The 26,056-nt window shown below is 41.8% G+C and overlaps 1 protein-coding gene across 1 annotated transcript in view; it reads right to left on the bottom strand.

Moving 5' to 3' along the window:
- Positions 1 to 24,708, bottom strand: part of TNIP3 (TNFAIP3 interacting protein 3) — a 35,438-nt gene extending 10,730 nt beyond the window's left edge. The window contains exons 1-9 of the mRNA XM_029964046.1: positions 24,595 to 24,708; positions 21,632 to 21,717; positions 14,515 to 14,647; positions 9,250 to 9,336; positions 7,664 to 7,753; positions 6,646 to 6,711; positions 5,773 to 5,904; positions 3,092 to 3,220; positions 747 to 863 (exon numbers count right to left, since the gene is read on the bottom strand). Coding sequence (XP_029819906.1) covers positions 747 to 863; positions 3,092 to 3,220; positions 5,773 to 5,904; positions 6,646 to 6,711; positions 7,664 to 7,753; positions 9,250 to 9,336; positions 14,515 to 14,647; positions 21,632 to 21,717; positions 24,595 to 24,708 — 954 coding nt within the window. The remainder of the gene's footprint in view (positions 1 to 746; positions 864 to 3,091; positions 3,221 to 5,772; positions 5,905 to 6,645; positions 6,712 to 7,663; positions 7,754 to 9,249; positions 9,337 to 14,514; positions 14,648 to 21,631; positions 21,718 to 24,594) is intronic.
- Positions 24,709 to 26,056: the final 1,348 nt, after the last annotated feature.

Raw genomic sequence — 26,056 nt, 5'->3', positions numbered from 1 at the left:
CCAGGGATGGGTTGATGACAACCAGGCTCTGGTGAGACCCTACCACGTCACTGTTTGTCCCAGGAGTCCCTTCTCCATACAGTTACAGCCTCCTGCTCCACTTCGTGTACAAGCAAGTCTGGGCTCACTGTACTGATTTATACAACCAGAAAAATACATTCATAACACGGATACCCCATGAGAATTCTGAAAAAAAAACACTGGTTTACTCTATTTTATTGTGTAGAATGAAATAAGTTATTAGTGTACAATCATGTGCAGGATTTTGTTCTCCAGCATGTGGCAAGCATTACATTAGAGAGCAAAATCTGGCTCTGCTGTCAAACGTGACAGAAACAAGTATTTTATTCCCATTGAATAAAATTCACATTCTGATCACATCCATTTGTGTGTCAATAACATTAACCCTAACACTGTCCAGACCCAAAATGTAAAATTATCAGAAAACTATAATGTTTTTTAAACAGGTTCTTTCATAAAGAAAGAAAGGCAGTGCACAAAGCACTTGAGTTGTTCAGAACAAAGATTTAAAAAGAAATAAATATGCATCTAAAGAGGTTGGGATGTAGGCTATGGATGCAAATGTTTTGCCTAGCACTTTGAAAAACTGCAGCGCCAACGTTCTAGTTTTCCAAGACTTCCTTTCAAAAACTCTGCGTAGCAAGTCTGCCAGGCACAATTCTTGGGAGACAAGGCAAAATTATGCTGTGTGAAATCCATCCAGCCTTAATTCCAGCTGCTCTTACCTGCTGCCTCAGCACTTCAAGTTGGGTTCTCATCTCCTCGATGCTATTCCTGTCACCCTTTCCCAGGGGAGTCCCAAGGACAGGCGAGTGCTGCTTTTTCAACACATCCAGAAGGGCCTGTAACACCAAACAGCAAAAATACTAAGTAGAGATTCATTACATGAAAAGGAAAAAAAATATCCTTTTAAATTCTTAGAAAGAGGTTTTCCCTTCACTTGCATTTGCCTCCATTATGTACCCTGGATATAAACCCCATGAATAACATATATCCATGACTAGGTCCACACTTTCAAAGATACCACACTACATCCATGAATTTGAGTCAGTGCAATTTAGGGGACTGTGCTTTTACTTATAACCATATACAATATTTACTTACAGAAATCACAGCTGCAAATCTCATCCATAAACAACATTTCCCTGTGCAAGTTGGAATTTGGGAAAACAGATAGGTGTCTAAACTTAGCTGAGGCCAAAAGCAAGCAAACAAAAAAAACCCCCAAGAAAATAAAAGCAATATTTTAAATTAAAAATGTGACTAGTGGAAAGTCGGACTGAAACATTTTTTGCACTTAAAGTACAGATTTCTTCAACTGGAACGGAGTAAACTCTCCTGTTGGAGAGGACGTTGTGTAGTCTCCATAGCTTGTCACTAGAGGGAGTTAGGAATACACACAACATTGTACCACTCCTGCTCAGCTTTATAGCGAAATTCTGCCACAGCTCTTTGCAGATCTTGTTTATTTTTAACAGCATTACGTTACACAGCTCTCCCTGGGACTGGAATAATTTTTAAGTAATTATCAAAAGGCCAATCAAAACCAAGCCCTTTCCATGGAAGGCATAGGAAAGGAAGGCTTTTTACCTGATGAGCTGCTGTCCCTAAGGATTGTGCAGAAGAGAAATTGCTATAATAGTGGCAAAGCTTGTGTTCCATGTCAACACATAAATAAGGCTGAACTTCAACATGGGAGTTTGTTAAGATACAGATACCTGGCCGATTAACTTACTTTTTGTTCCTTTTTAAGACACTTTTTAATATCTTTTTGAGGAGGTTCTACATCTCAGGATTATGGAGGGGAAAAAAAATAAATATCCAGAAAATTCAATATTCAAGAGGTTAACAGCAGAGAAAAAAAAGGTGAAGATTATTTTAAACTGCATTTGAAAGCAATACTGTGAGACTTTGTTTTATCATTTCAAATAAAAGAAGAAGAAGTTGTTTGATTTGTCATTACTTCAAGTGGCTGAACCTGCAATAGCAGGGGACTAGACTTAGAAAGGTCCCTTCCATACTTATGCGCATTCCTGACATGAGATTTGAAGGATGCAGATACACAGATAATCAGTAAATTACTGTTGGGAAAGTGTGTTACATGAATCGATGCTTCATTTAAAACAATGTTCTATTTACCCATCTGTCTTATTCCAAGCACATCATAAGGCAGCAAAAGAAAACATTGAAATAAGTTGTTTCACAAAACAATGTAAATGAACCTTGAAGAAAAGTTACACTGAGGCTCTGAGCAAGTCCTGTCAATGCATTTCAAAAAGAGCTAGAGATCATATGTTCTGACAGATTTTTTTATTATGGCAAACATTATGTTTTTTGGCTTGACTTTTACACATCATGGCCCTTTAGCTTGTTAAAGCACTTAAAGTTACACAGCAATGTAGTGTAACTGCAGTGTATTTCCTCAGGAAGTGTTTGTGGTTCACCATGAAATAAAAAATTGTTAGAAAACACCCACTGCTTTATGTGATCTTTTGATTAAACAAAATTACATTTATTACTTTCCCTCAGTTAAAAAAAAAAATCCCATTTAGCTATTTAATGGCAATTTCCTCAGTGAGACCTAAGTACACATAATACTTATATGCATGAATATATGTATGTATGGGTACAAACAGTAAGACAGGGCTGTGTCTTGTGAAGAGGAGCCATTATTCTCAAACACAGAATACAAGTAAAACAACAGTTTTAAAACTGTGTGACTTCTTTTTAACCACGGTGCACATAAAGTCATCTTTGTGCCATTTCCCTTTTGTTCTAAGGAGGGAGGATGTAGAAAGAGCTTAGAAATGACATGTAGAGGGGTTTCACAGGAGAAGCCAAAGATTCCATTAACTTTCCTCTTTGCAATGCAGCCCTACTACCTGCCAGGAACATGAATTAGCTCAGGTTGGGTCTTGCTTGTTTCCCCAATTCCCAAAAGCTGATCATGATCTGCTACCTTGTTCACCCAGGATTGAAAAGATGGGCATCTGGTAGTGTCACTGCCCGACAAGGGAGCTCCTGGAATTAAAAGAACAGCTCCTGGTCAGCAGCTCACTCCTGCTCCTACCTTGTTGAGACGGCTTATCTCCCCCTCATAGTGCTCTTTCTTTCTAGCCATGGAGGTGTTCTTCTGCTTCAGCAGCTTGTTCTCCTCCCTCATCTCGTGGAGGGCTTCACTGAGGACTTTTATTTCTTTCTGGGGTGCAAAAACACAGAGAGGTGCTGCTGAAGTGCAGATGGAAACGTTTTTCAAGAACAATTTTCAGAGTATCTTCTGCCTGACAGATGTGCTGCATTTTTTGTTGTCCCAAGCACAGCTGGGAAGGGAGGCAACAGGAAGGCAGATTGTTGGAAGCCCAGATATGATAAAGTCTGAAGACATTGTTTTAACCACTCACCACATGATGGGACAGAGACAACACAGCAAGCTAAATCCCTGCTCTCTGCAGTCACACAAAGGCATGAGAAAGCTGGCAGGCCAAGCAGGGCAGAATCATACAGACAATTATCCCAGACTTGCATTTCTCTTATGTATTCACAGTACAAGGCCAAGGCTAAAGGCTGGAGGAGTCCCAGCCATTCCCAGTGCCATGTAACACTAAAGACAAAACCAGATCTCAGTGTCACGTAGTCTTAAGGCTTTACTCACTACAGGAGAGATGAGACAGGTCTCAGCCCACTCTAGATTCACCATGCAGCCAATCAAGGCTTAAAAATCTACCTTTTTTTGAGCCCATCACAGTTGTTGAATTTCAATCTGACCATTCCTAGTGCATATGCCTACACTGTTGCCTTCCCAGCAAACTACCAGGAAGATGTCCCTACTTGCAACATGAGCCTTCCAAGATGGTACTATAAGAATTGTTAAGGCATGCTTGCCAACCTGTAAGTTTGACTCTCTTATTCTATGGCTTTCACAGTGGCTATTTTCAATTTACAGCAAAGGGAGCTGAGATCCAAATCAGACCCTGAAGCAAATGGCATCCCATGAGCTTCCTTTGCAGGGTAACACATTCCTCACTAGCCCACTCTTGCCAGACTGGTCTTGGAACAAAGCTGTTTGGACATATGAAACACAACAGCTTTTTTACAAAAGAAAAAGACAGTATTTCAAATATTCTTCTGCAGCTGCTTTATGTGAATAAAAAAATCGAGATCAAACAATCACATGCACAGGACACCATATGAATGGTATCTTTTCCCAGCTCCTAGCACACGTTCTCCTTCTCAAAGGCTGGCACCTCCAGGAACATGAACATTTACAACAAAATATCTCCAGTTTCTTCAGGTTTTTGAACCATCTGAATTCTTACATCTTATTGCTCCTTATTCAACACTGAATCTTAGGTGTTCTGACACCGGGATTTTCCGGTGATTAGGCTGGTCTTTAATTCCTGTCTGTGGGCACATAGACATGCCCAGGGAGAAGAAAAATAAACAATTTTTAAAGAAATTTGTGACCTAAGGCTGAAATTCCATTCAGGTTAACCTGTCCCCATAAGAAATTTTTGGATTACATTGTCATTTATTTCATTATTCATGTATGCAGTAAAAAATTTTGCAGAGTGTATTCTCATCCTTGTCTTTGTAAAAAGACAGTTAGGGGTATTTTTCCCAGATATGGTATATTAAAAGGCAGGCAGTAATATGAAGAGGAAGATGGATTGTCTTACATTGAATCCACACTCAGAGTAAATATAGGAAGGGATTCAGCAAGTACATAATGACTTAGTTTGCTTTAAAACATGTACAGAGTCCCCTTGGTTGGAAATCAAGTACATGCTTGGCTAGCACTAATTGATAAGCAGGTAGGATGAATGTTCAGCTCATGCAGATACAAGCTGAGGGCTTTGCACTTCTTTTCCTGCAGCAGGTAACTCACATCTCATCTGAGCCTGGCAGTGACATGCTTGCCACTTGTTTGCAGGTTTGCTTCAAGTTACCAAGTGAAAAGAGAAGCTCAACCTCAGCCATCAGATCACCATCCAGAAACTCTCATGAGAGGTCACCAAGTACATCATCCCACGGAGCAGAATGAGAACAGGAAGCACCTCCCTGTGGGGCTTGGAAAACGGAGCACAAAGTTTTGTGTGTTTGTCAGGCATAAACATGCTGATCACTCTGACTGGTGGTTTTATTGAGGTGGGAATTCAGCTTAGGAATTTAATTTTAGATGCAAAAGAACACATAAGAGCCAGTGCCCGAGGAGTCTTGAGAGAGGAGCCCAGTCACTGTCGGGGTGAGGTGAACAGTTATTAGGCTGGCCAGGCCTAATAACTGCAGTGACTGGGTTACTAACATTTGCAGGGAGCTGAAACAGCCTGTATTGCCAACACCAAAATCTGAGTGTCTGGAGATGAACTGTATTTATTGCCAAGCACTTTGTGTAACACCTGCAGTGATGCTCCCGTTCCATTTGAAACAGCTGTAGCATTTTTGTTCCCAAAGCACTTCCCCCTGAACTGAAGAGCGAGGAGGGAAATCTCTGCAGCGCTCCTATCAATCTGCTCTTTACGCCCCCCACGCACACACCAATGCTCTGCTGTCTGCCAGCTTCTTTTGAAATGACTCTCCCTCTGTGCACAGCAATCTGATGAGGCACATCAGCAGCCACTGCCTTGGCTACAACACTCAGCACCACATCTCATCTCGCAGCCCACGCTCGGCCCTGCATGAGCAGAGAAGGATGAAAGGCAAGAAAGTGTTGAGCACAGAGCACAAAGGAGGTGACAGAGTGCACCCTCCTACCTTTTCCTGCCACAGCTTCTCTCTGCCCAGCACTCCTGACCTCTCATCCCCCGGCTGCTGCCGATGTCTCTCCTGCTCCAGCTCGCTCACTCTCCTCTCCGACACGTCCAGCCTTGCTTTCATCTCTGCCAGCTGAAAAGCAAGGGACAGACCATGGTGGGCTGACTGGAGATTCCCAAAGGCACAGCATCTCCAAGGTGTCTACCCAGGGGCATAAAACAGCTCCATTTTAAATGAGGAAGAGCCATTTGAATTCCTCTTCTCTTTGAAGAAAGAAAAAAATAAAGAGACAGTAAATGATTCAGATCTCGGTAAAGCTTGTTGGAAAACACTGGAGAGAAAATCTTCCTGACGAGCACGAGATCATCCTGTAAACTTCCTCCTCATAGCAGGAAGCAATAGATGAGAAGAGTCAGTCAATGAACCAACTTGGGTTTGGGAATACCAGGCAAAGTTGTAAGCAGTCAGCTTCACTAGGCAGCTGATGATAATGGCTGCAGCAGTGATGCCACACAGCCATAAGCAAGGAACAAAAGCTACGTCAACCAGACCTTGGGGGAAAAAAAATAAAAAAGAAAGAAAGAAAAAGTATTCCTCTAGAATTCATCTTGACAGTCCCTGCTTACGGGGGGCAACGTTCACAGAGGATTTACCTGAGAGCTCCACCATTACAGCAAGGCCCCAGGGAGCTCCCAGGCTTCCCAAGCCAGGCACGAGAGATGGGACAAGAACCAACAGATATGTGATGAGGAGGAGCAGGGGCTGGGCACAGTAGGCACTGCAGGCTGATTTTACCATGGCTGTGGCTGGGTGGCATTTGAACACAGACTCAGGTGACATACATATTCCAATAGAAGTCATCAACAGTGTTACCTGCTTTTCATAGAGCTGCTTCATGTTTCTAAATTGATGATCCCATTGCTTGTTCACCTCCAGAAGCTGTAATTACCAGGAAGTCACAGTTAATAACCCTTATTTCAACATTGTCAATAAATCAAAAATAGATTGGCATTCTAATCCTCCAGCCATGATTGTTCACTACCTCCTCATCATCTGGCCAGTTCATTCCAGAAAAAGCAAGTTTAAGGTCTGGCAAGCTTTCCAGCCCATCTGCCAGTGCTTTGGGATTCCAGCTAAAGCACAGGAACGCTCAGGAAGCAACCTCCAGCAAACATGCAAAGCACCATAAGCTGCAGGTGAATCATTGGCAGTGCTGTACTGATCCCAAGCTGCAGCTCCTAAATGGCCAAGGACTTCCCTGCTAGTTTGCTTTCAGTTCCATAAATAGGTTTCCAATTAGAATGTCTTTGATTCCAAACAAATGAACTGAAGGATATAGGGTCACTCTTTAGGATGCTCAGGAAAAGACCAGCTTCCAGTTTGCTACTACCAGTGACCAAGACACAACTGGCTGCTACTCACAGTTGTTCCTTGGCCTTTATAACTGTGATAATTAATAAAATTTGCCCTTTGCACCCCATAAATCTCTGCTCTTCTACATTCATAGCCACGGTACAATAAGTCATCCTCTGTTTTTAGGAACAGTTCTCTAAATATAACTGCCAAGTGTGGTACAGAGAACTAGGAACTAGTTTTAAATGTAATTTTAAACGTAATTTTAAATGTAATTTAAGTGCTTGCACACTTCAAGCTGTGAAGAAATGCAAAGCAGCAAGTATCCACATAGAAATTATCTGACAAGAGCACAGGATGAGACTCTCAGAGGAAGAACACAGGCCTTGCTGGACTGGTGGATAAAACAAACAGCTGCTTAAATACAGTGTAATTAACAGTGATAACACATTCAGTGATTTCCTGCTTCCATTAGTGATATTGCAAGGTCTGTCTTAGAGGTTCTATCTGTAAAGGTTAGGGGTATATCTAAGGTTACCTCTCGTCTCTGTCTTTCCAGTGAGAGGATGTGTTGTTCCAGAGAACTGGGTGATGAAGTCTTCTTCTTGGTCAGTAACATGTGCCTTGACTGGAGAAAAGAAATGTTCAAAAATTCATGCTTTTGGCATGATTATTGTGTAAAGCTCCATCCACTCTGGCAGGTGCACGTAAAGGAACTGAAACAGAAACTTTTTCCTGCATTGCTTTTGTATTTTGGGACCTTCACACCTACTGAGAGCAGATTCTGAAGTGTACATCTGCCTTAACCTTGCTTAATCTGTGTTTTAACTGAAGCATTATGCAAACAGCCACTGAAATAAACAAAATCATATCTATTTGTACCATCTGAGACACAGAACACAAAATTGGATTTTAATTATCTTCCAGATGGTAATTTAAACAATTAGTACAAGCCACAAAAGTTGAGCATAACTTGAAGTGGGCGTAATTCCCTTCATTTACAAGAACCAGAGTAATTAGTAGCATTGCCCCTGGTAAGTGCTTGCAGGCCCAAGGTAATAAACTTTAGCACAGTGGGCTCAAAGCAAGCAATCCAGAAAACAAATAGGCCATTTGGAGAAATTAGGAAATCAGTCTGCAGTTGTTTTTTGAAGCGTGGAGGTTGGCCCATGCAGGACAACAGCAACAACCCTCATTTTTATAATGGTAGTGTCACAGATCATAATTTCCAAGAAGTTTCTATGGATTGCCATGAAAACAAACATGTGATCTATTAGAGAGAGAGGGAGAACTGCACTGGAAAAAAGAGGCATGCTCATAAAAAAAGAACATGCTATGTACAAATGACTGCTCAGGGAGTTGTGTTTCCCTCCCTAAATCCTCAACCAACACATGAAAAACCAGAATAAAAGTGTGATCGCTTTTGAGGCCTTGAATCTCCTGACATAAATTTTCTTCAGCTAGAGAATTTAATGCCAAATACCAATGAGGATCAAAGAAGAGTTTTGTTGTGTCTTTTCACAGGCAAAAATCCTGACCACATATTTGCCCTGCGGCCAGTCCTGCTGAGCTCAAATGTGGAACCCTTGACTTCCAAGGCAGGAAACATTTAATCCCTCTTCTTGTAGTTCATAGACACGTTTAACTTAAACTATCTGAAGTGATACCTGGCAGCCAAAGGAGTTATTCAGATGCTGAATTGCTTAGGCATATGTTTAATTGCATGTTTAAGATTAATATTGATATGAATAAGACAACTCACATGTCTCACAACTATATATACACTTGGCACCAAACAGCCTGAATATTGGTCAAAGAAGTTTTTGGGTTACTAAAACGAACCACTTTGTACCTTTGTGCAACAACAAATTAAAATGACCAAATACTTCTGTGGGGTAAAAAAAAAAAAGTGCTAGGAGAGGTTTTTCTTTCTAAGAATGCCATATTCAAAAATATTTCTATCTGATCTTAAACATTGTAAATCATTCAGAAGAGTCCACTGGAACACAAAAGTGAACCCACAATTGTCAGTCTACAAAGTCACACACATGATACCTGCACCAGCTCAAGGAGTTCCTGACAATCAGAAAACTCTTCAGAGAACAGCTAAAAAAAGTCACTTACTTCCAGTGGGTCTGCTGGGGCTTCCATGTCACTCCCATCTGCCCACGTGCATCCAAGATGGCCTTGAGTGGCTGTCTCACTGTGGACCTTTGGAAGAAGAAGAGCAATGGAACAGACGTTTTCTGCTGGCTGAAGGAGCAGGAGAATGGCTTTAAGACCCAGGAGATCCACGAGCGCTGCCCGTGGAAGCAGCCAAGGTTCAGAAATAAGGGGTGGAATTCTGATTTTAACCTTTTCCTCCTTCCTGGCTGGGGCTTTCCAGAAAGGATGAAGCACACTGCTTGTGACTAATATGCCGGGCAAGGCAGTTCTTTCTCTGCTCAGAGTGAGTGTAAATCACAGTGGACTGGCCAGATCTCGGCAGAGAGGAAGTTGCAAGGATAAGGGAAGGAAGGGGATATGCTTTTTCAGTAAATAAGAGCACAGGCTTTTCTATCCCTACTTCCAGTTGTGAAAAAGGACTTATGTAAGTACCATTATGAAGTGACACTAGTACAGAGTGTGCCCTGCTCATAAAGGAGCAATAGCCAAGTCTGTTAACAGCCCCATACAAACCTCAAAATGTTTAGGGGAAAACTGTAATTGGAAAATTGATTTATTTCCCTCAAGAAAAGCTGCACAAAGATGAAGAATGACAGGGTTGCTATTCCTCTCCCAGGGACATCTTATCTTCACTTCTGCTACTTGTCTTACACTGAAGCTGGATCTAAGCTTCAAGCTACTCAAGACTTGAGTACTCAAGGTATCCAACACTCCAAACTTGTGCCTTAGTTTCCCATTTGTGAAAAGAGGTTAACCTTACCAAGTTAAACTTACAGGAGAGGTCAACAAAGAAAAGGCTTCCACAGACTTCACATATGAAGTCAGAACAAAATAGAAAAGTGTAAAATATTGTCACCTTCAGTCTTGTGAATAATAATGGAATTGAGAAGGAAGCATGAAAGAAAAATCATATTCCTTACTGTGCAAAGACCTCTATGTCTAGAGCTTTTTCAGTGGCAGCAGAGGTTGCTTATTTAATTTTCAAGGAATGGAATGAATGCTAGCCTACGAAATATGACATAAAATAATATAAATCCTTCCTTCCGTTTCCAGAAAAGGATTTAGATAAAGTAAAGCAATCCTGTGAAATGCTGGAATTTAACAACCACGTTCCAGATTTCTGGTTCACAATGCGTGACTAAGCAACTCCTTTTGCAAGATACAAACCCCAATTTGGAAGAAAGCTACTACTTTATGATATTTGCATATGATATAAATCCTCCTTACCCTGACGTTCATTTTCGTTGGTATTGTAGAGATACAGACACTACATTTGTTTAGGTCTAGGCAATACAGTGGAGGACAACTCAGTTGTACAACAGCACTTCAGAAACCTGAGATATATAAGAAATCCTTGGAAGAGGGGCTCTTGACAACTATCAGACTTCAAAAGTCAAAAAGACAAAAACATTCTAAGGCATTTCTACTTGGTTTGAAGCCATTGAACCACATACACAGTTTTAATTTGCTCTGAGAATTCCGGTTGACCACCAGACTGTAAATGCAGTTGCAAACCTAAAAGTCTGCCAGGTATGGAAAAAGCTTTCCAGGAAGCAAATGGGGCCAGGCACGATTTGCTGCCCTCTGAAACTCCCTGAGTTAACTCCCAAGTGGCAGCATAAACCCTGCCTCCAAGGGCAAGGGGAGATGAACTGATTAGAAGCCTTTTATTAATTTCTCTTCTATTTCTATAATATTCTGTAATTTCTTTTAGTAGCAGTTTTGACACCGGGCTTTTTTTTACTACTCTGTTTAAAAATGAGAAATATTTTGCTTTGTATTCTAGGAAGACCTGAGCTTTCTGAGAGTAAAAGCCTTTTAGCCATGTTTGGAAAGCTTGCAATGGGACAAAAATGAAAGCCTTGGAGCTGTAGCCAACACTGAATCCTCCAAGCGTTGGCACCACAAGAAGATAAAAGCTCTTATTTTCAGAGTGCTGGATTTTAATCTTAATTCTGGAATGCCTTCTGTTACAGTATTACAAAATATCACTCATAAATTAAGATAATGAAAGCCATTTGTCACTTCTGAAAATTTAGTCTGTTCAGTGCAGAAACAAAGACCCATTAAAAGGCTTGATGCAAGTAAATGTGAACTTCCCTTGATGATGACAAAATGGCAAAGTCATTTTTTTTCCTTTTTTTTCCTGCTAGCTGATTGTGTATCCACTGAGAGGTTTGTTGGGGAATTTTTTTTTTTAATTTTTATTTTTTACTTATTGTACTCTTCAGCTGCATAACTGGAGAAATTAGATTAACTCTGAGATTACTTGGGTTAAAATTTGATGGCTTCTGGGGGACCTTTTTTTTGCTTATGTGCTGGCTGAACTTTGGTTTTGGCTCTGTTCCTGTTATGCCAGCAGTGCTTGCCACAGTATCCATCATAACCCCTTTTCCCATTCTGGTGCACGTGGTGAAATGGTAAAGAAGTGAGAGATTCTGGTTGAAGAATAAAATTAGCTCCTAAACCAGAGGAAGAATGTACCTCCTCCTGTCCCAGCCTGGTCCATGTGCTTCACCACAGAAGTGTGCTGGGAAGGGATTGTCCCTTCAGCAAGTGTGTCAGCCTCAGCCTTCTGTGCTGCTCAGTTACAAACTCTCTCTGACACGCAAACGTGTGTCTTGATAGGTGGGAGCCAACCAGACCAAATTAGAGCAAGATGTGGTTTCTGAGTAAGTAAAACGTAGCACAGCGTTTCCTTTGTTTCAGGAACATGTTTCAGCATTTCCTTTATCCACTGGTTTGCACCAGTGCCAAGGAGAGCAGCCACAAGGGCATGGCTACTCAAGCACCCAAGCGTTTGCAAACTCGGGCCTGATGATGAAAATCCCGGTTTCATGGAACAATAACTGGGGGATCATTTGGAACTGTAGCAAACAGGTGATTTTCTAGTTTATAACACAGTGGTTGTGAGCACAGAGCCCTTGAATGAATTTTTTTTTTCTCTCACTTCACACCCAAAACAGTTTAGGTGCTTGAAAGTTTATTGTAGCCTTTTTTTTTTTTACCAGTGGATCCTATGAAATATGGTATCTCTGCCAATCTACTTTATGTTCACACACTGTCAGTTATCCCTTCCTATTTGATACCTTTATCCACCCTCACCTCCCCCAGAAAACATCCCTCCTGTGTTCAAAATCTTGATCAGGCACTAGATATACTCAATACATTCTGCATTAGTACTTTTGGGTAATGTTTGTCTTTTGATGCAAATCTTTTCCCTCTCCCAGAGTGGAGAATGCAACATCCTGACAAGCTGCAGTTAAAGTAGTACAGCTGAAGGAATCATAGGCTGAAGGATGTGCTGAGAATGGGCTCATTCTGCAGACCTACATTTTATCTCTCTCAAATATTTGCATTTAAAACCACACTAATATCATAAATTCCTATGAAAAAAAAATCCTAGTGAGAAGGAGAATCTATTTACAGATATTTTCAGGTAAGTCTTGAAAGCAATTTAAGCCCAGATGGAAATGCCATTTTGCAGAGTGCAAGTTGTACTCTTCCCTCCTGAAAAAAGTTAAAGAATGAAAACAACTTGCTGGCTCTGCCAAAAAACTTCCTGATGAATGACCAATGCTACATGGAAGGTCACGATTTGTTTCATTATTAATTTTTACCTACCTCCTAAATATATTATTTTCCCTTTATTTTACGTCCGAATCAGCACCTAATTTCACAAACTGACATTTTCTGGTGTGTTTTTTTTTTTTTTTCAAATACTATTTCATAACCTTCATAACTGAAAGTCTGCTAGGTGTTAAAAATATGACCTCCTTTTCCAAACCACACAGTCTGAGGCATGTGCTCCTTAACGTCTTATACTGAGGTTGTTGAAGACCATCACTACTGTCAAGCTGTCACTCACTTGAAGTGCAGCTCAGCAACCAGCCAAGTGAAAAGCTGCTTGACTTAAAAGTATAAATAAAAAATACCCAGCACGTTTCTAGTGCAGAAATATCGTAAACCATCCTCCCTTAAGCTGTGAAAACCACACATCTTTCACAGGCAAAAAAAAGTGCCATAAATGTAAAGAGAAAGGCACGACAGATCAAATACTGCCATGGTGCTCTGGGTGAGCACTGAAGCACCCCACAGAAACAGCTGAGGTAAAGCACATCCCTTCTTTTTCCTCCTCAAATCCTTTCCTATTCTCCTCCTGCTGGAGGGAGCCTAACGTGGGGAACCAGGTGTTTCCACAGGTTTCCAAGCTGGATGCTCCTTGACTCTGGGCTGGCTTCTGTTTCACCGTGCTAATTCCTCCCCCTGCATCCGGGAATCCCCATCCCTCCCTGTGGCTTCCCTCTCACTGTTTCTAATCCCACTAGTCTGACCCTGGGGTGTCTCCTTAGGCTCAGCTCTGTTTCATGCCCCGAGGTCATGACTCATTTTGGAGCTGGCGGTTTGCATGTGAAAGGAGCCGTGTGTAATTTCGGATTTCATCGAAGAGAGTCATCTAGCTCTCTTTAACCTCCTCCCCGATTTCCTGCATCATGCCTTGGGGCACAGCCTTCAGAGGTTTCCTTCCCCCAGCCCGTGGGAGTGTCACACAGGCAGGTAAGTGTGTCACCCCTTGCAGGTGGATGGCATTCAGGGCTTGATCACTCCTCCTGCTTCCCAGTTCCAGGAAACAGGGAAATTCCTTTTGTCCTTCTACCACATTCACTATTTCAGGGGAGAGGAGAGAAACTGAGAGGGAAACCTGAGAACAAGTTTCTGTCATGCTTGTTAACCGCTGCTTCACTGCAGGCAAAGACAGGGGCCTTGGCAGGTGGCTGACAATTCTCTGTCTGCAATACCACAGGAGTGTGGGTTTGAATCATCAGCATCTTCCTTCTTCTTCCTTCCTATTCATCTAAAAGCCTTTCTGACACTTCCAAAGATCTCTCTCCCACACACTTCTGCTCCTTCTCAGTTAAACCAGAACTATCAAACAACCTAAAGAAATGACAGTGGTTTTGGGGTTATGTAGTTTCAGGGCTCTGTGTTATCCAAAAGGCACATGTGGCTGCAGAGTGGATCATCACAGTGGTTTAGCTGACCTTTTAAAGCCAGTCTTCCTCCTAACAGAAAGTAGCTATATCAGGGAAAAATAAATGTGTAGCAAGTTCATTGCATCATTTCAGAGATCCAAAAGTTTCGTGCATAACCAAGTCACCCAGGGAACATCCCCTGAATGTTCCTTCCTGGCAGATGAACATTGCAAAAGGACAGTGCCTTTACCTTAAGGGAACACGAAGTTCTCTGAGGGTTCAGACTGTCTTGTGCAATAGGTTTGGGGTCCTCACACGACTGGGGAGCGTTACTCTTCCCTATCAGGTTCCTTATTTCAACATCCAGCTCTTTACTTTCACACCTGCTTGGAAAGAAAAAGCAACGTTAAACTTGACACCAAAACTTGGAGTAAAGAACAGGTCAATTTTTCAGCTCCCTCCTGACTGTGAGCACACAGACAGCAGGGCTGCTCCTGCACTGAGCTCCTGCTCCCTTCCTTCCTGGTGTGCAAGCAGAGAGCACTAAAACACTGTCACACAAGCACTATCTCAGTGCTTTTGGGGCAGAAATTCATTTAAAATAGTTACACAAGCTGTCTTTATGAATTTTAATACATTGCACCTACAGAATCCAAAGCGACCCTTTTGAGGATTCTATGAAGACTGCCACGTGTCCTCAACCCCACCCACTCACATGCAGTCCCAAGAATTTTAAATTGAACTTTAAATAAATTGTGATCAAAATAGTTCGATTGGTTTGGAACTGCAAAACTAGTTACTCAGTTATTAACAACAAAATGGTGTTTATTTGGTGGTAAAATTCATTTCTTTCATTGCTCCCTGCTAAGGACATACAGGATTTATGTGCACGTGAGGGCTCCAAATTCAGGGAACTAGCTGTCAACTGGGGCTGATTCACTTGATACAATGTAATGGGGGAATGTGACTTTCAGGAAATGGACTGAGGCATAATTAAAAGGAACCCCCAAATGTCCTAGCTCAACCCAAGTTATCAAGAAATGTTCAGCCCTTTTGAAAGCCCAGACCTTCATTTCCTAATCAGCTTAATCCAGCTCTAAATGTAACTAAGGTGTGACCAGAAAGCAAACTGCAAGTCTCGAAAGTATCACTAACCTGTTAGAGCAAGATTACTTCTTTATTTAGGCAGAAAACACTCAATTATTCAATTAAGCTACCAGAAAAACTGAAAGCAGTGAGAATTTATTAGTTATGCTGCTTGCAGTTTAGACAAGGATTGCACCGTAGGTTCTGAGGAAACTCTTGAAGCAAAATTGATAAAATTACCCAATAAACAAACCAATCTATCCCAATGATATGAGTAAATAAGTGTGGTGAATTTCATGCTGGTAGCACAGCAGGATTCATTTTATTCTCAATATTTAAAACACAGAGACTCTAACAGAAATATATCTACATCATGCAGTTCACCATCCCCAGCTGGCAGCACAACCCGGCTTGGTCAAAGGAAACAACGTTCCATAAACTCTTTTAAGTCAAATGAAACTGCCTAAAAGAAATATTCAAAATAAAGGAACAACACGGAGGATAAGACAGTAAAAGCTGGGCAGCAATCTGGCAGGAGTGCAGCAGGAAGTATTTAGGCAGGCTGCACTCATCCCTGCTGCTGGCTCAGCCACAGTGAGTGAAGATGAGTGACCACAATCTCCTGAGATCAGAGCATGAACCAAGATGAGAAGTACCCCATGAAGATGGAGATTGGCTTTAGGTATTTCTTTTCAGCCAGAAAAGGTTCATTCCTCTGCTCTCCTCCCCAGAGTTTGATGTTGTGGCTGTAAATGCTGTTCACCTCTGGCTGCTCCCAGCCTGTCTCTCTGCAGTCTCCTTTCTGCACTCAGAAGTGCCTGGGTGAGAGCAGGACCCGGCTGTGCCAGGGTAAAAGAAAGGGAACCACAAGAGGCTCCAATCCCTACAAACCCATTACTGGATATTACCCATAATATCCACGTGTTTCAAGACCATCACAAAAACCAGAAAGCCACTTCATTGACTGGATTTCTTGGTGCATTCATTTGGTTTCCCCTCAGTTCTTAGACTGAGAAACTGTTACCCCATTTATCTGCATTTTAACATTAGCCCCTTTGATAGCTGGCAGGATATTTATTTGTTGTTAATCCACACATCTGGTGTGCAGATCCAATTTAGAATCCTGACTTTCAAGCACACAGGTGCTTTGAGTGCTGGAACTCGTGATTAGGAGCTACCCCAGACCAAGACAGTCCCTGCTGATTACCAGAGCTTCCCCCGATGAGCTCTAGAGGGCACACAGCATTCAGCTTCTGCAGAAAACTACTTCCAAAACTGCTTTTGGTTTTGTGAAGTTCACAGGTGCACTTCTGTACCGTTAAAACCTTTCCTGTTCTGTGCTGTTGCCAACATTTTCTAATATGGGGTGTTTCGGGTTTTAATAATTAAATTATGCAAATAGGCAATATGTTAGAAAAAAAACCCCTAGCAAACGGAAACGGAAATCATTTCAAATTTGGGAGATACATTTTTTTAAATATTTTGTAAAATCGACCATCAGAGAATATTAGAAGCATTTTCATGTGGTCATATGGGATAAAGTACATCCCTTCTATGTGCAAAAGCTTTCTAAAGAACAGGAAGATATAAAATCTACACAACCCATCCTACTTACATAGCATGGTGTGATTAATGCAGGAGCCAACAAAAGATTAGAATATTACTCCTCTTTGTAACCTTCGAGTTAGTTGCTAAATTTCCTTTTATTTTGGGAAAATTAGGACATTTTATATGGAAGCAGAATTTATAGGTGTATTGAAGAAGGCTGGTCTCCCAGAATAAGTTTTAGCAACTTGCAGGAAAAGGGAAGAGTCCAGCCTCACTTGTGATTTCCATGTCCTATCTGAAAAGCAGCAGCCAATATCCTTCCACCCATGTCCTCCAAGTGTAAGACATTCCCTTTGGTTTGCCACTTGCCATATCCATGCAGAACTTGACTATGCACCCCATTAAAGGTGTTTTCATTTCTCCCATGTGTTCATTTCTTCCAGCTGCCTTTAAAGTAGTTTTCACTTTTTTCCGTATGGGACATCTTTGTGCCACTTCAATTTCTAGGCTCCATTGGCCTATTTATAATTATTAACATTATTTATAACATTATAATACATATAATGCTCTAAATAATTAATTTTTTTTTAATTTATTAATGGTTGCATACTTTTTTACAGCAATTCCACTTTTAAGCTGGGAGCCAGAACACGATGAGCCAAATATTTTGGGCTTGTAGCAGCACGGATTGAAGGCTGAGAAATACAAGTTTACCAAATAACCAGGTCCAAGCCCTTAAGAGTCCCAGCTTTGCTGCTGGTACCATCTGTGAGCTCTTGGCTCCCCCTGGTTTTCATTGGAAATTGGCATCATTCCTCACTCATAGAAGTAACGAGGTGACAATGGACATACCTACAACACATCCCAAGGCATTTATTGCACAGTATTAATACCCAGGGCATGTAATTCTATTTGAAATATTAATTTCAAGGCTGGTGTGCCCGGGCCATTCTCTTGTGATTGGTGAAAGCACAAATACACACCATAAACAATCGTGAAAAAGGGGTTTAAGCCAGGATTTACAGCCAGACTCCACCACCACAGAGCCAGATTTTGACGGGAAATGAATTCCAGAATCTAAGGGTTAAACATGTGCTTCATCCCCCTGGGTGGGCATTTGGGATGTAGAAGTCTTGCTTGGCTAAGCCTGGGGAGCAGATTCCTGGAAAGAAATAAATTTCTGCATTGAATTATGGAGGATGAACTGGTCTGGATAAATTAAAAAATGGCAAATTTCAAGACCAACTGTTTCACCTCATACTTCCCCTATTTATGATAATGCACTTCAGTTCAGAAAAGGGCCTGTAGAATATGGGAGGGTATGAGACTGAATTACAGAATATTTAATCTAACTCGGACTAGAAATAGCAATAAAATTAGGGATATAATTCTTAAAAATGATGGTGTATTTATAGAACTAGTCTATTCTCTGAAGTTCCATATGATTTGAAAGGATTTTTACTCTCTTCAAATTCAGTTTTATAGATTTTTTTTTTTCATGTAAATACATTGGGATTTTTATATTAAAAACTTATCCAGTTAAGACTAAAGAATTTCCGGTTTAATAAGCAATGGGAAGGACAAAAGTCTGCCAAGAAGACAGAGAGACTTTTGTTACAGAAAAAAAAGTTCTGTAGCCTCATAAGCTCTTAGAGTTTAGCAGATTCTGAGTTGATAAAGAATAGTTACAATGTGGTGCAATTCCCTAAGGATCAGTGGTGTTATTCCAGTACTCAACACCCAGCAAGAGGGTCTCCATCAAAGTTTAGGCCTGGGAATTTGAGGCAGAACTCTTGAAATTGAGCTCCACGAGTTCTGTATTCCACCTCAGATGTACCACTACAAAAAGATTTTATTGGGTTTAAAGCATACTGTGCTGGTACAGACACAGAAAGAACACCTGCCTTTGAGGATTTTGAGTATATACTTAAAAGGAAAGTTTAGGGGGGGCGGAACAAAAAGGCAACACATTATTTCAAATTATTTCCAACCTAAATTTTTAACCTAAGTTTCACCCCCAAAAATTTACCCAGTATTTCAAGGGCATAGGTGGAAAGCCAGCCAGGCAGCACCTGAGATCTCCCTGGCAGAACTGCAGAGTGAGGTGTTCCAGATGCTGCAAAAAAAAGTGCTGCTGCTTTGGAGGTAAGCGTGAGATTAGAAACAATCCCACTGCAGCCTCAAGGAGAGAGCTCCAGAAGACAAGGTGTATGATAGGGGTTAAAACATGTACTCACTGTGACTCTAACAGAGAAACCACTTAAACTTTCCCTCCAGTCTGATGTAGCCAAAACATCTGCCTATCACCCCATAAACGTCCCTACACTCCTGCTCCCTTTACGACAAAGGAATGGGGCTTTTAAGGCACATTTAATAGCCAGCAGCTGCTTGGCTGTCAAATGCCACATCTGGAGAAGCTGTGGGCTGTTAATGTGAACAGAAACAATTATTCTTTAATAGTTTTGCCTAATTTTAAGAATTATACAAATGACAACAAAAGAGGTGCATATTCTTAATGAAAACACATCTGGTTTCTCTGAAAATAAGCCAAAAAAAAAAAACAAACCACAAAGGGCTCAGTGATTAAGTGAAGCTGCACATCCTGAGTCAGTGAAGAGAGAAGGAAAGGTACTGATACATAGGCACTCAGTGTCTCTCAGCGTTTGATAACCCGCCTCAGTAACCTGCAACGTGCAACAAGACCATGAGTAGTTGGTTTGCATTAAATGACATGTTACTGATCCGAGGGTGCTGCTCCCCTCCCTGCCTGGAGGTTCCTGCCCTTTAGGACTGGGTTTCCATGCCACTGCCTCACTACTGCACCCTGAACAGCTTGTACATCAGGAAAACAGCATCATTCCCTTCTCACTTGGATCTTCTCCTTAATTATCCTACCAACACTGTAATTGAATGTCTTCCTGATGGACAGCATTTGGGCCGAGTTCAAACCTCAGGAAAGCCAATGAAATTATTTCCACCAACTTTCTGAGGCTTTAAATGAGCCATGAGTGAGTTGCAGATGCCTGTTTCTCTGGGGAAGCAGTGAGTGGAGCACTGTCACCCAGACTCATCACCCAGGGCTCACGGAGCTGCACGTGGATGGCCAGTGACAGGGAACCGAAGTTTTGCCATGAAAATCAGTCATGGAAAGCTGGGCCAGGCAGAGCCACCAAGCAGCACGTGCTTTGTGAGCAGATGGGTTCCCCCACTGGAAAACCACACACGCAGAAAGCTGGGGAGAGGTGGCAGGAAAGCATTGAAAGAACTGAAAACTAAGAGCTAAGAGACAGAGAAGGAGGACAGATCTATATGTTTTCAAGTGCTGGCTCTTTTTTCTGTGAAGATCAATATCTAGAAAAGCTTGCACCCATTTCAGGACACTTTCCTATCCTCAGTATGTGCTTTTCTGAACTGGTCTCCCTCCCACAGCCCTTTCTGGACTGGCTGCTTGCCCTACACACGCAGCTTAAGTACCACAGGTCCATTCATATCTTGTGTGCACTTGTTTCTGCAGAAAACTATGATTCTGATGCACTGCAGTTGCATGGCTGGCATTTTTAACCGGTCTTTTACATCACTACTCTTTCTTTTCGAATCAGGCATCACCACAAACAGCCCATTTCAGCCTCCCACTTCAGCCTTGGCCAGGATGTGGATGCTTCACCAAGGCCTTACTGACCCGGGCTCACAGCTGGGCTGAACCTTTGGAGGAAAACAAGTCTATGATTCATTTTGGGTCTGTGTCTCCCACGCAGACCTGAGATACCTTCAGTGACCTACTGCCAGCGCAAGCAGGATGAACAGATGAGAACCATTTGGGAACACAGCCAGGAAATGTAACACACAGTAGTTGAAGGAGGACAAGCCCCTCTGTTAAGTCAGGCCAACTCCTGGCCCATGGCAGCTGTGAGGCAGCAGAGCTGGAAGGCAGGGGATGCTGAGAGGCAGAGGAATCTCCCTGCGTGGCTGGCGGTGTCACAATTCCAGGGCTCGGACTGCCAGCGACCGGCACACGGTTTCACCAGGGGTGTCAGCAACAGATGGGAACCTGGTGCCCCCCTCCCTTCACAGAAACAGGCTGGAGGCAAACTACACTGGCAACAGCTCACAGTGTCTTGAATAAATGGGAAGTCCCAAGGGATTCCCGATTCAGTTATTTCATAATAAACTAACCTGAGACAAAATGTTTCTTTACAGGAGGAAAGAAGGGTAGGATATTATTTCTTAAGCTTCTCCAAACAATCTGCAGTTACCTTAAAGAAATTTTTCCTTTTCCTCTCTTTCCCAAATCCACACACTGCACTTAATACTTAGTATCAGTATTATGAGTAGAGATATTATTGCTTTGTGAAGCAGCAGGTGCCCAAAGAAGTTGTGAAATCTCCATACCTGGAAGTATTCAAAACTTACCCAGGCAGGCCCTGAGTTACCTGACCTAACCAGCCCTGCTGGAAGCAGCAGGTCAGTCCAGACAATCTCCAGGGGTCCCTTCCAAGCTATTCCCTGTGATTTTGCTCGCCTGAGTACAGAAAATTTCCACATTTCACACATTTAAACAGATCTCCACAGTACAGATTAAAGCAGAAAAGAAAAAGCATTAACCTGTGTCTCTGTAAGATACATGGACACACAGGGAACACTCAACTACAGATTTCCAGTAATGCAAAGTAAATTACCTTTCAAGAAATAAAAATAAAAGAAGTCTCTCCATGTAACATTAAGATAGTTAATACCTTTCCAGCTCAACACACTGATGGAGGCACAACTCCAGACGATCCTCTGCATCCTTATTCTTCCTTTTGAGCTGCTCACAGTGAATCTATTAAGAACAGGGAGGGAAAAAATCAGACTTTAAGGGGGAAATAAAAAGATTAACAAGCTAAGAAGAAACAGTTAGGTATCCAGCTACAATGAGAAGAGATAATGGTGTCTCATCTGTATCTCTATTTTATTCTTTATTGATAAATGGTTGTCAAAAAGCCAGGAATATACTTCTTCCTTCCCAGCATCATCCTCTCTTCCATCCAACCACAGTTCTGCAAGGGCAGGAGCAATAACAGTCTCTGTGGGGGCAAATATCTACCCAAGGAACAAACTGCCAGCAGTTGCAGGAACACTGCAAGTGTTGCAAAAAGACCTTTCATTATTCATCCTAAAAGAATCCATTATCTTAAACACTCTAGAGTTCAAGCATGTCCCCGTATTTTCCAGAATATTCATGGAAGCATCCGGTAAAAGTACTCCAAAATGAAGGGAATTTGAGTAAGGACTCTGATCTAAATCACTTGGAGAGAAAAACAAAGGAGCCATGTGTAAGTTATTGAGCATGAGAGTGTTTTTCAAGCCCTCTACAAGCTCCTAACAAGCTTCCCTCTGGTCAGAACCAGTTACTGTCCAGCACTGAATTTCCAAAGAGAAGAGAGAGAAGGAAAAAAAAAAAACCAAAAAACAGCCCTCCAATAGAGAAGGACATACATCAGGGTAAGAGCAAATGTCCACACCAAGATAATCCTTTAGAATGGAGGTTTTGGATTAAAACTCCAAACATGACAAAAGCAGCACCTCTCCATAACAAGTGGGAGAACAGATGGTACCAAGAATGAGCCTCATCCAGAGGAGTCATTTGCTCCTGTGCTGCAGTCTGGGCACAGCCCCAGGGATGTTCCTTCAGGCTGTGTGGGACACCTCTAGTTCATCACAAAAGGAGCCCAGAAGCCTCCTTCTTCTCTTTAGATCCAAGTGACAAACAGTATCATTATGACAGTCACTAGAATTAGAAAGCCAACCTATGGTAAGGGCAGCAATGTGACCACTGAAACACACTGGGGAGCCATCAAGAGCTAAACCTGCTATTTATTTTTAAGCAAATAAGTTTTCAGCTACAAGTCACTCCTTTATTGGTAACATCAGCTTAATGTGAAACCACAGCTGAAGATTTTACAGAAATCATGCCTCCTCATCTATGTGCAGAGCAGAAATCTGAAATGAAAGGTTGCCAGCAGAAGATCTGAGGTGTTTGGCATCCCTCCCCCACTCTTAATTCCAATTCCTGCAGGCATTTCACACGTTTTAAATGCATCTGGTAATCACTAATTACAAGGATCCTATTAAGGAAAAAAATGTCCATTCAGTTTCGTGTGAAACTTGATTCCAGCTTGTCCAAGTTTTATGAGTGTCTGTTTAATCATAACAAAATCTCATTGAAGTATGGAAAGCTGTATTTGATTGATTTCAATGGGAGCTGCACACACTGGGGACTAATGAGGATTAAGCCTCATTTTGGAGTGCCTAAACTTGGTTTTCAGGTGTCTAGCTTCAAAATATTAAATTTGAAAAATGTTGACTCAGAATGAACACTCTGTGCCACCACTGAAACAACAAAAAAAATAAAACAAAACAAAATGACTAAAGAAAATATGGCCATAATTTTCTGAAATAAACAAAAGCAAAACCAAACCAACAAACCAAAAAACACCACAGAATTCATATTCTACTCCAGCTCTGATTTACCCCATCGAGGTTTGACATGTCAGCAGTTTCAGATGGATTTGCCAGGCTGGGCACAGCACTGCAGCCCCTGTGCTGAAAACCAGGCCACGTTAAAGGGATGCAGGTTGGATGTCACTGAAAATGTGACACCAGTGTTGGTAAAAGTCACGTAAGAAGAAAACAATGTTCTGAAAAACCGGGGGAAAAAAATAAATAAATAAAAAAGAAAGCAGTGAAAAACACGGAAAAAAATATCTATGTGTTAACCATGTCCCTTCTTGGTTCTGGAGAGGCAGCTTCAGGTGCTCTCTCTGGGCCCACACTGCGGGTGCTCCAGGTTTTCCCGTGGCCCTGCTCTGCCGAGCGGGGGAAAAGCACAGAGAGGAGCTGCCAGGGCTGCCCCGTCCCAAAGCCCTGCGTGGCCCACCTGCACACCCAGCCAGTGTGAACAAGCAGTTCTCCAGAAGCCCTGCTGCTCACACTGCTGGGGTGGGGGATGTTGGACATGTCTCCTGACTCTTAGTCATATGCAGATTTTGCAGCTAAATCCGAACCTCCCCTTCTGAACCTGAATGAAAGAGATGCAGCTCGGTTACGGTGCCACGTGCAAGTGTTTGCTATCAGAGCAGCCATAAGTTTTTACAACGACAATATGCAATATAACGCTGTAGGGGTTTATTAGATCAGGCAGATTGAGGCCAAGATGGATAAAATTCAGCTACTTCAAAGAATTAAGGCTGTGTAAAGGAGGGGGTTGTAATGGTCATGTAAAGGATTGCTCAGAATTACATAAATTTTCTGCTTTCTGTCAAGGTTTTTAAGAACAGGAACACCCTGAAGTAAAACAGATTCAGTTCTGCTCACAGATTTATGGGGTTTTGCAATAATTGAAAATGTTTGGTAAAAAGCATGCAAAATTTCCTTGGTGCTTAACCACCAAATTTGTCAGGGCTCCAAGCCCTAATTACTCCCTAGATATACCCAGACAAAGCACTTTCTGGTTGGAGTATTAATTTGCATTAAAAACAAGTTTACCACATAGAAGAAAAGAAGAAAACAAGCCACATTTGGAGAGAGAAAAGCACATAGTTCAAGAAAGACAACAAGACTTACTAATTCTAATGAAATCTTAATTGTAAAAACAAGCACAGCCAGATAGGCCCTCAGCACACTGGTGTTTCAAAATGTTATGCAAAATGCATCTCACAAGCATGTCTATTGTAAATGTTAAATCCTGCACTGCTCTTGCCCCATTCTCTTTTTCTTTCTCCAAGTCCAGTTCCAGCTTAAGAGCATCCAGTGTTGGCAAACCTTTGCTCATTTTCCCCAAACCTGCTCAGTAATTCACTTGTTCTTCAGCTGTACCAAAGCAATATTTTGTGGGAATGCAATGTAAAATGAATGCCAGAAATGATCCAGCCTAAGGGAGGCAGAGAAGGGAAAGGAGATTTTTGCCTTGGTTGTGTTTTCCTGCCTAGGTCAACTCAATGATTCAATTTGACAGACCACCACCAAAACCAGACATACTGTCCCAGTGGAGGGAGCAGAAAGCACAGCATTCCAAACAGATGGAAGCACGTGCCAACAAATTATACATAAGGAATAAACCCATTAATAAGCTACCTTTTCAGTGATACCCAGCTTTGTCTTGTGGGCCTGTACAGTCAGGCTGAGTAAATCCACCTTGTTTAGGTATTACCCCATATTGCAAAATAGCTCCAAAACAAAGTGGAACATTTGTCACTGTCAATGCTGTTGATAAACAAGCCAGTAGGTCAGAAATTATCTGTGTGTGGCTGTTGAGTAGGAGGAGTGGGAGGGAGAAATGCATTATTACTGTAAATGTGATCAAAATGGAAGAACAACCAGAGGAATAAAAGAACATTTGATGAAAGAAAGCCTAAGCAACACTCGCTAAAACTGACCTAAAACAGGAAGAAAGCCCTCAAGACTTTTTTTTTTGCTCTGAAGAAATCAAACATATAACATTTCTGTGATGTCCTCCTATCTAAACAGACCCAGGCTTGGTTCTCAGAGCAGCACTGGTGTGCAGTGCCAGCCTTGAACCAGCCTTTGCATTACATGTCTCTCTGCTGAAAATGCAGCTCCAGTCAGGCAAATGCTGCCCAGAAAGAGCCACGAACATAGCAAGCCCTGCCAGTTCTCTCCTCCCCCTGCTATTTCCTGGTTAAAGCGCTGAAAATTCAATATGAGACAGTTTCTAACCAAAACTTAGAATCTGAAGCTTGATTTTTGCCAAAAATAAAGAGTAGTCGGGCTCCTCAGTTCTGCTGTGCCTAATTTGGTTAAGATAAAACAAAACCAGTACCTGCCCTGTGTGATGCAGGAAGATTTAACACTGAATACTTAAAATTGATCTCATCATTAAGAACAATTCTCCTTGGTCGGGGTAACTGTAGGTTCAGAGCAGCAATCACCCCAAAAAACTTAATTCACAGATGCCCTCCCACAGAGCTGTGATATCCACAGCTTGATAAACAGCCCAATCTATGAGTGCTGCTCCTCCACACCAGGGGTGTGAAAGTGCTGCCACTGACACACACAAATTTGTGCAAGTGCTGAGTACAAAACACGGCTTTAGACTACATGACCTTATTCAAAATCAATTCAACACTTTTTTCTTGAATTGAAACTGGGAGAAAATCGTC

This window comes from Manacus vitellinus, unplaced genomic scaffold, assembly GCF_001715985.3.
Source record: "Manacus vitellinus isolate BGI_N305 unplaced genomic scaffold, ASM171598v3 scaffold_69_pilon, whole genome shotgun sequence".
Classification (NCBI taxonomy): Eukaryota; Metazoa; Chordata; class Aves; order Passeriformes; family Pipridae; genus Manacus; species Manacus vitellinus.
The sequence above is the reverse complement of the archived record's forward strand: the minus strand, read 5'-3'. Positions and strand labels throughout refer to the sequence as shown.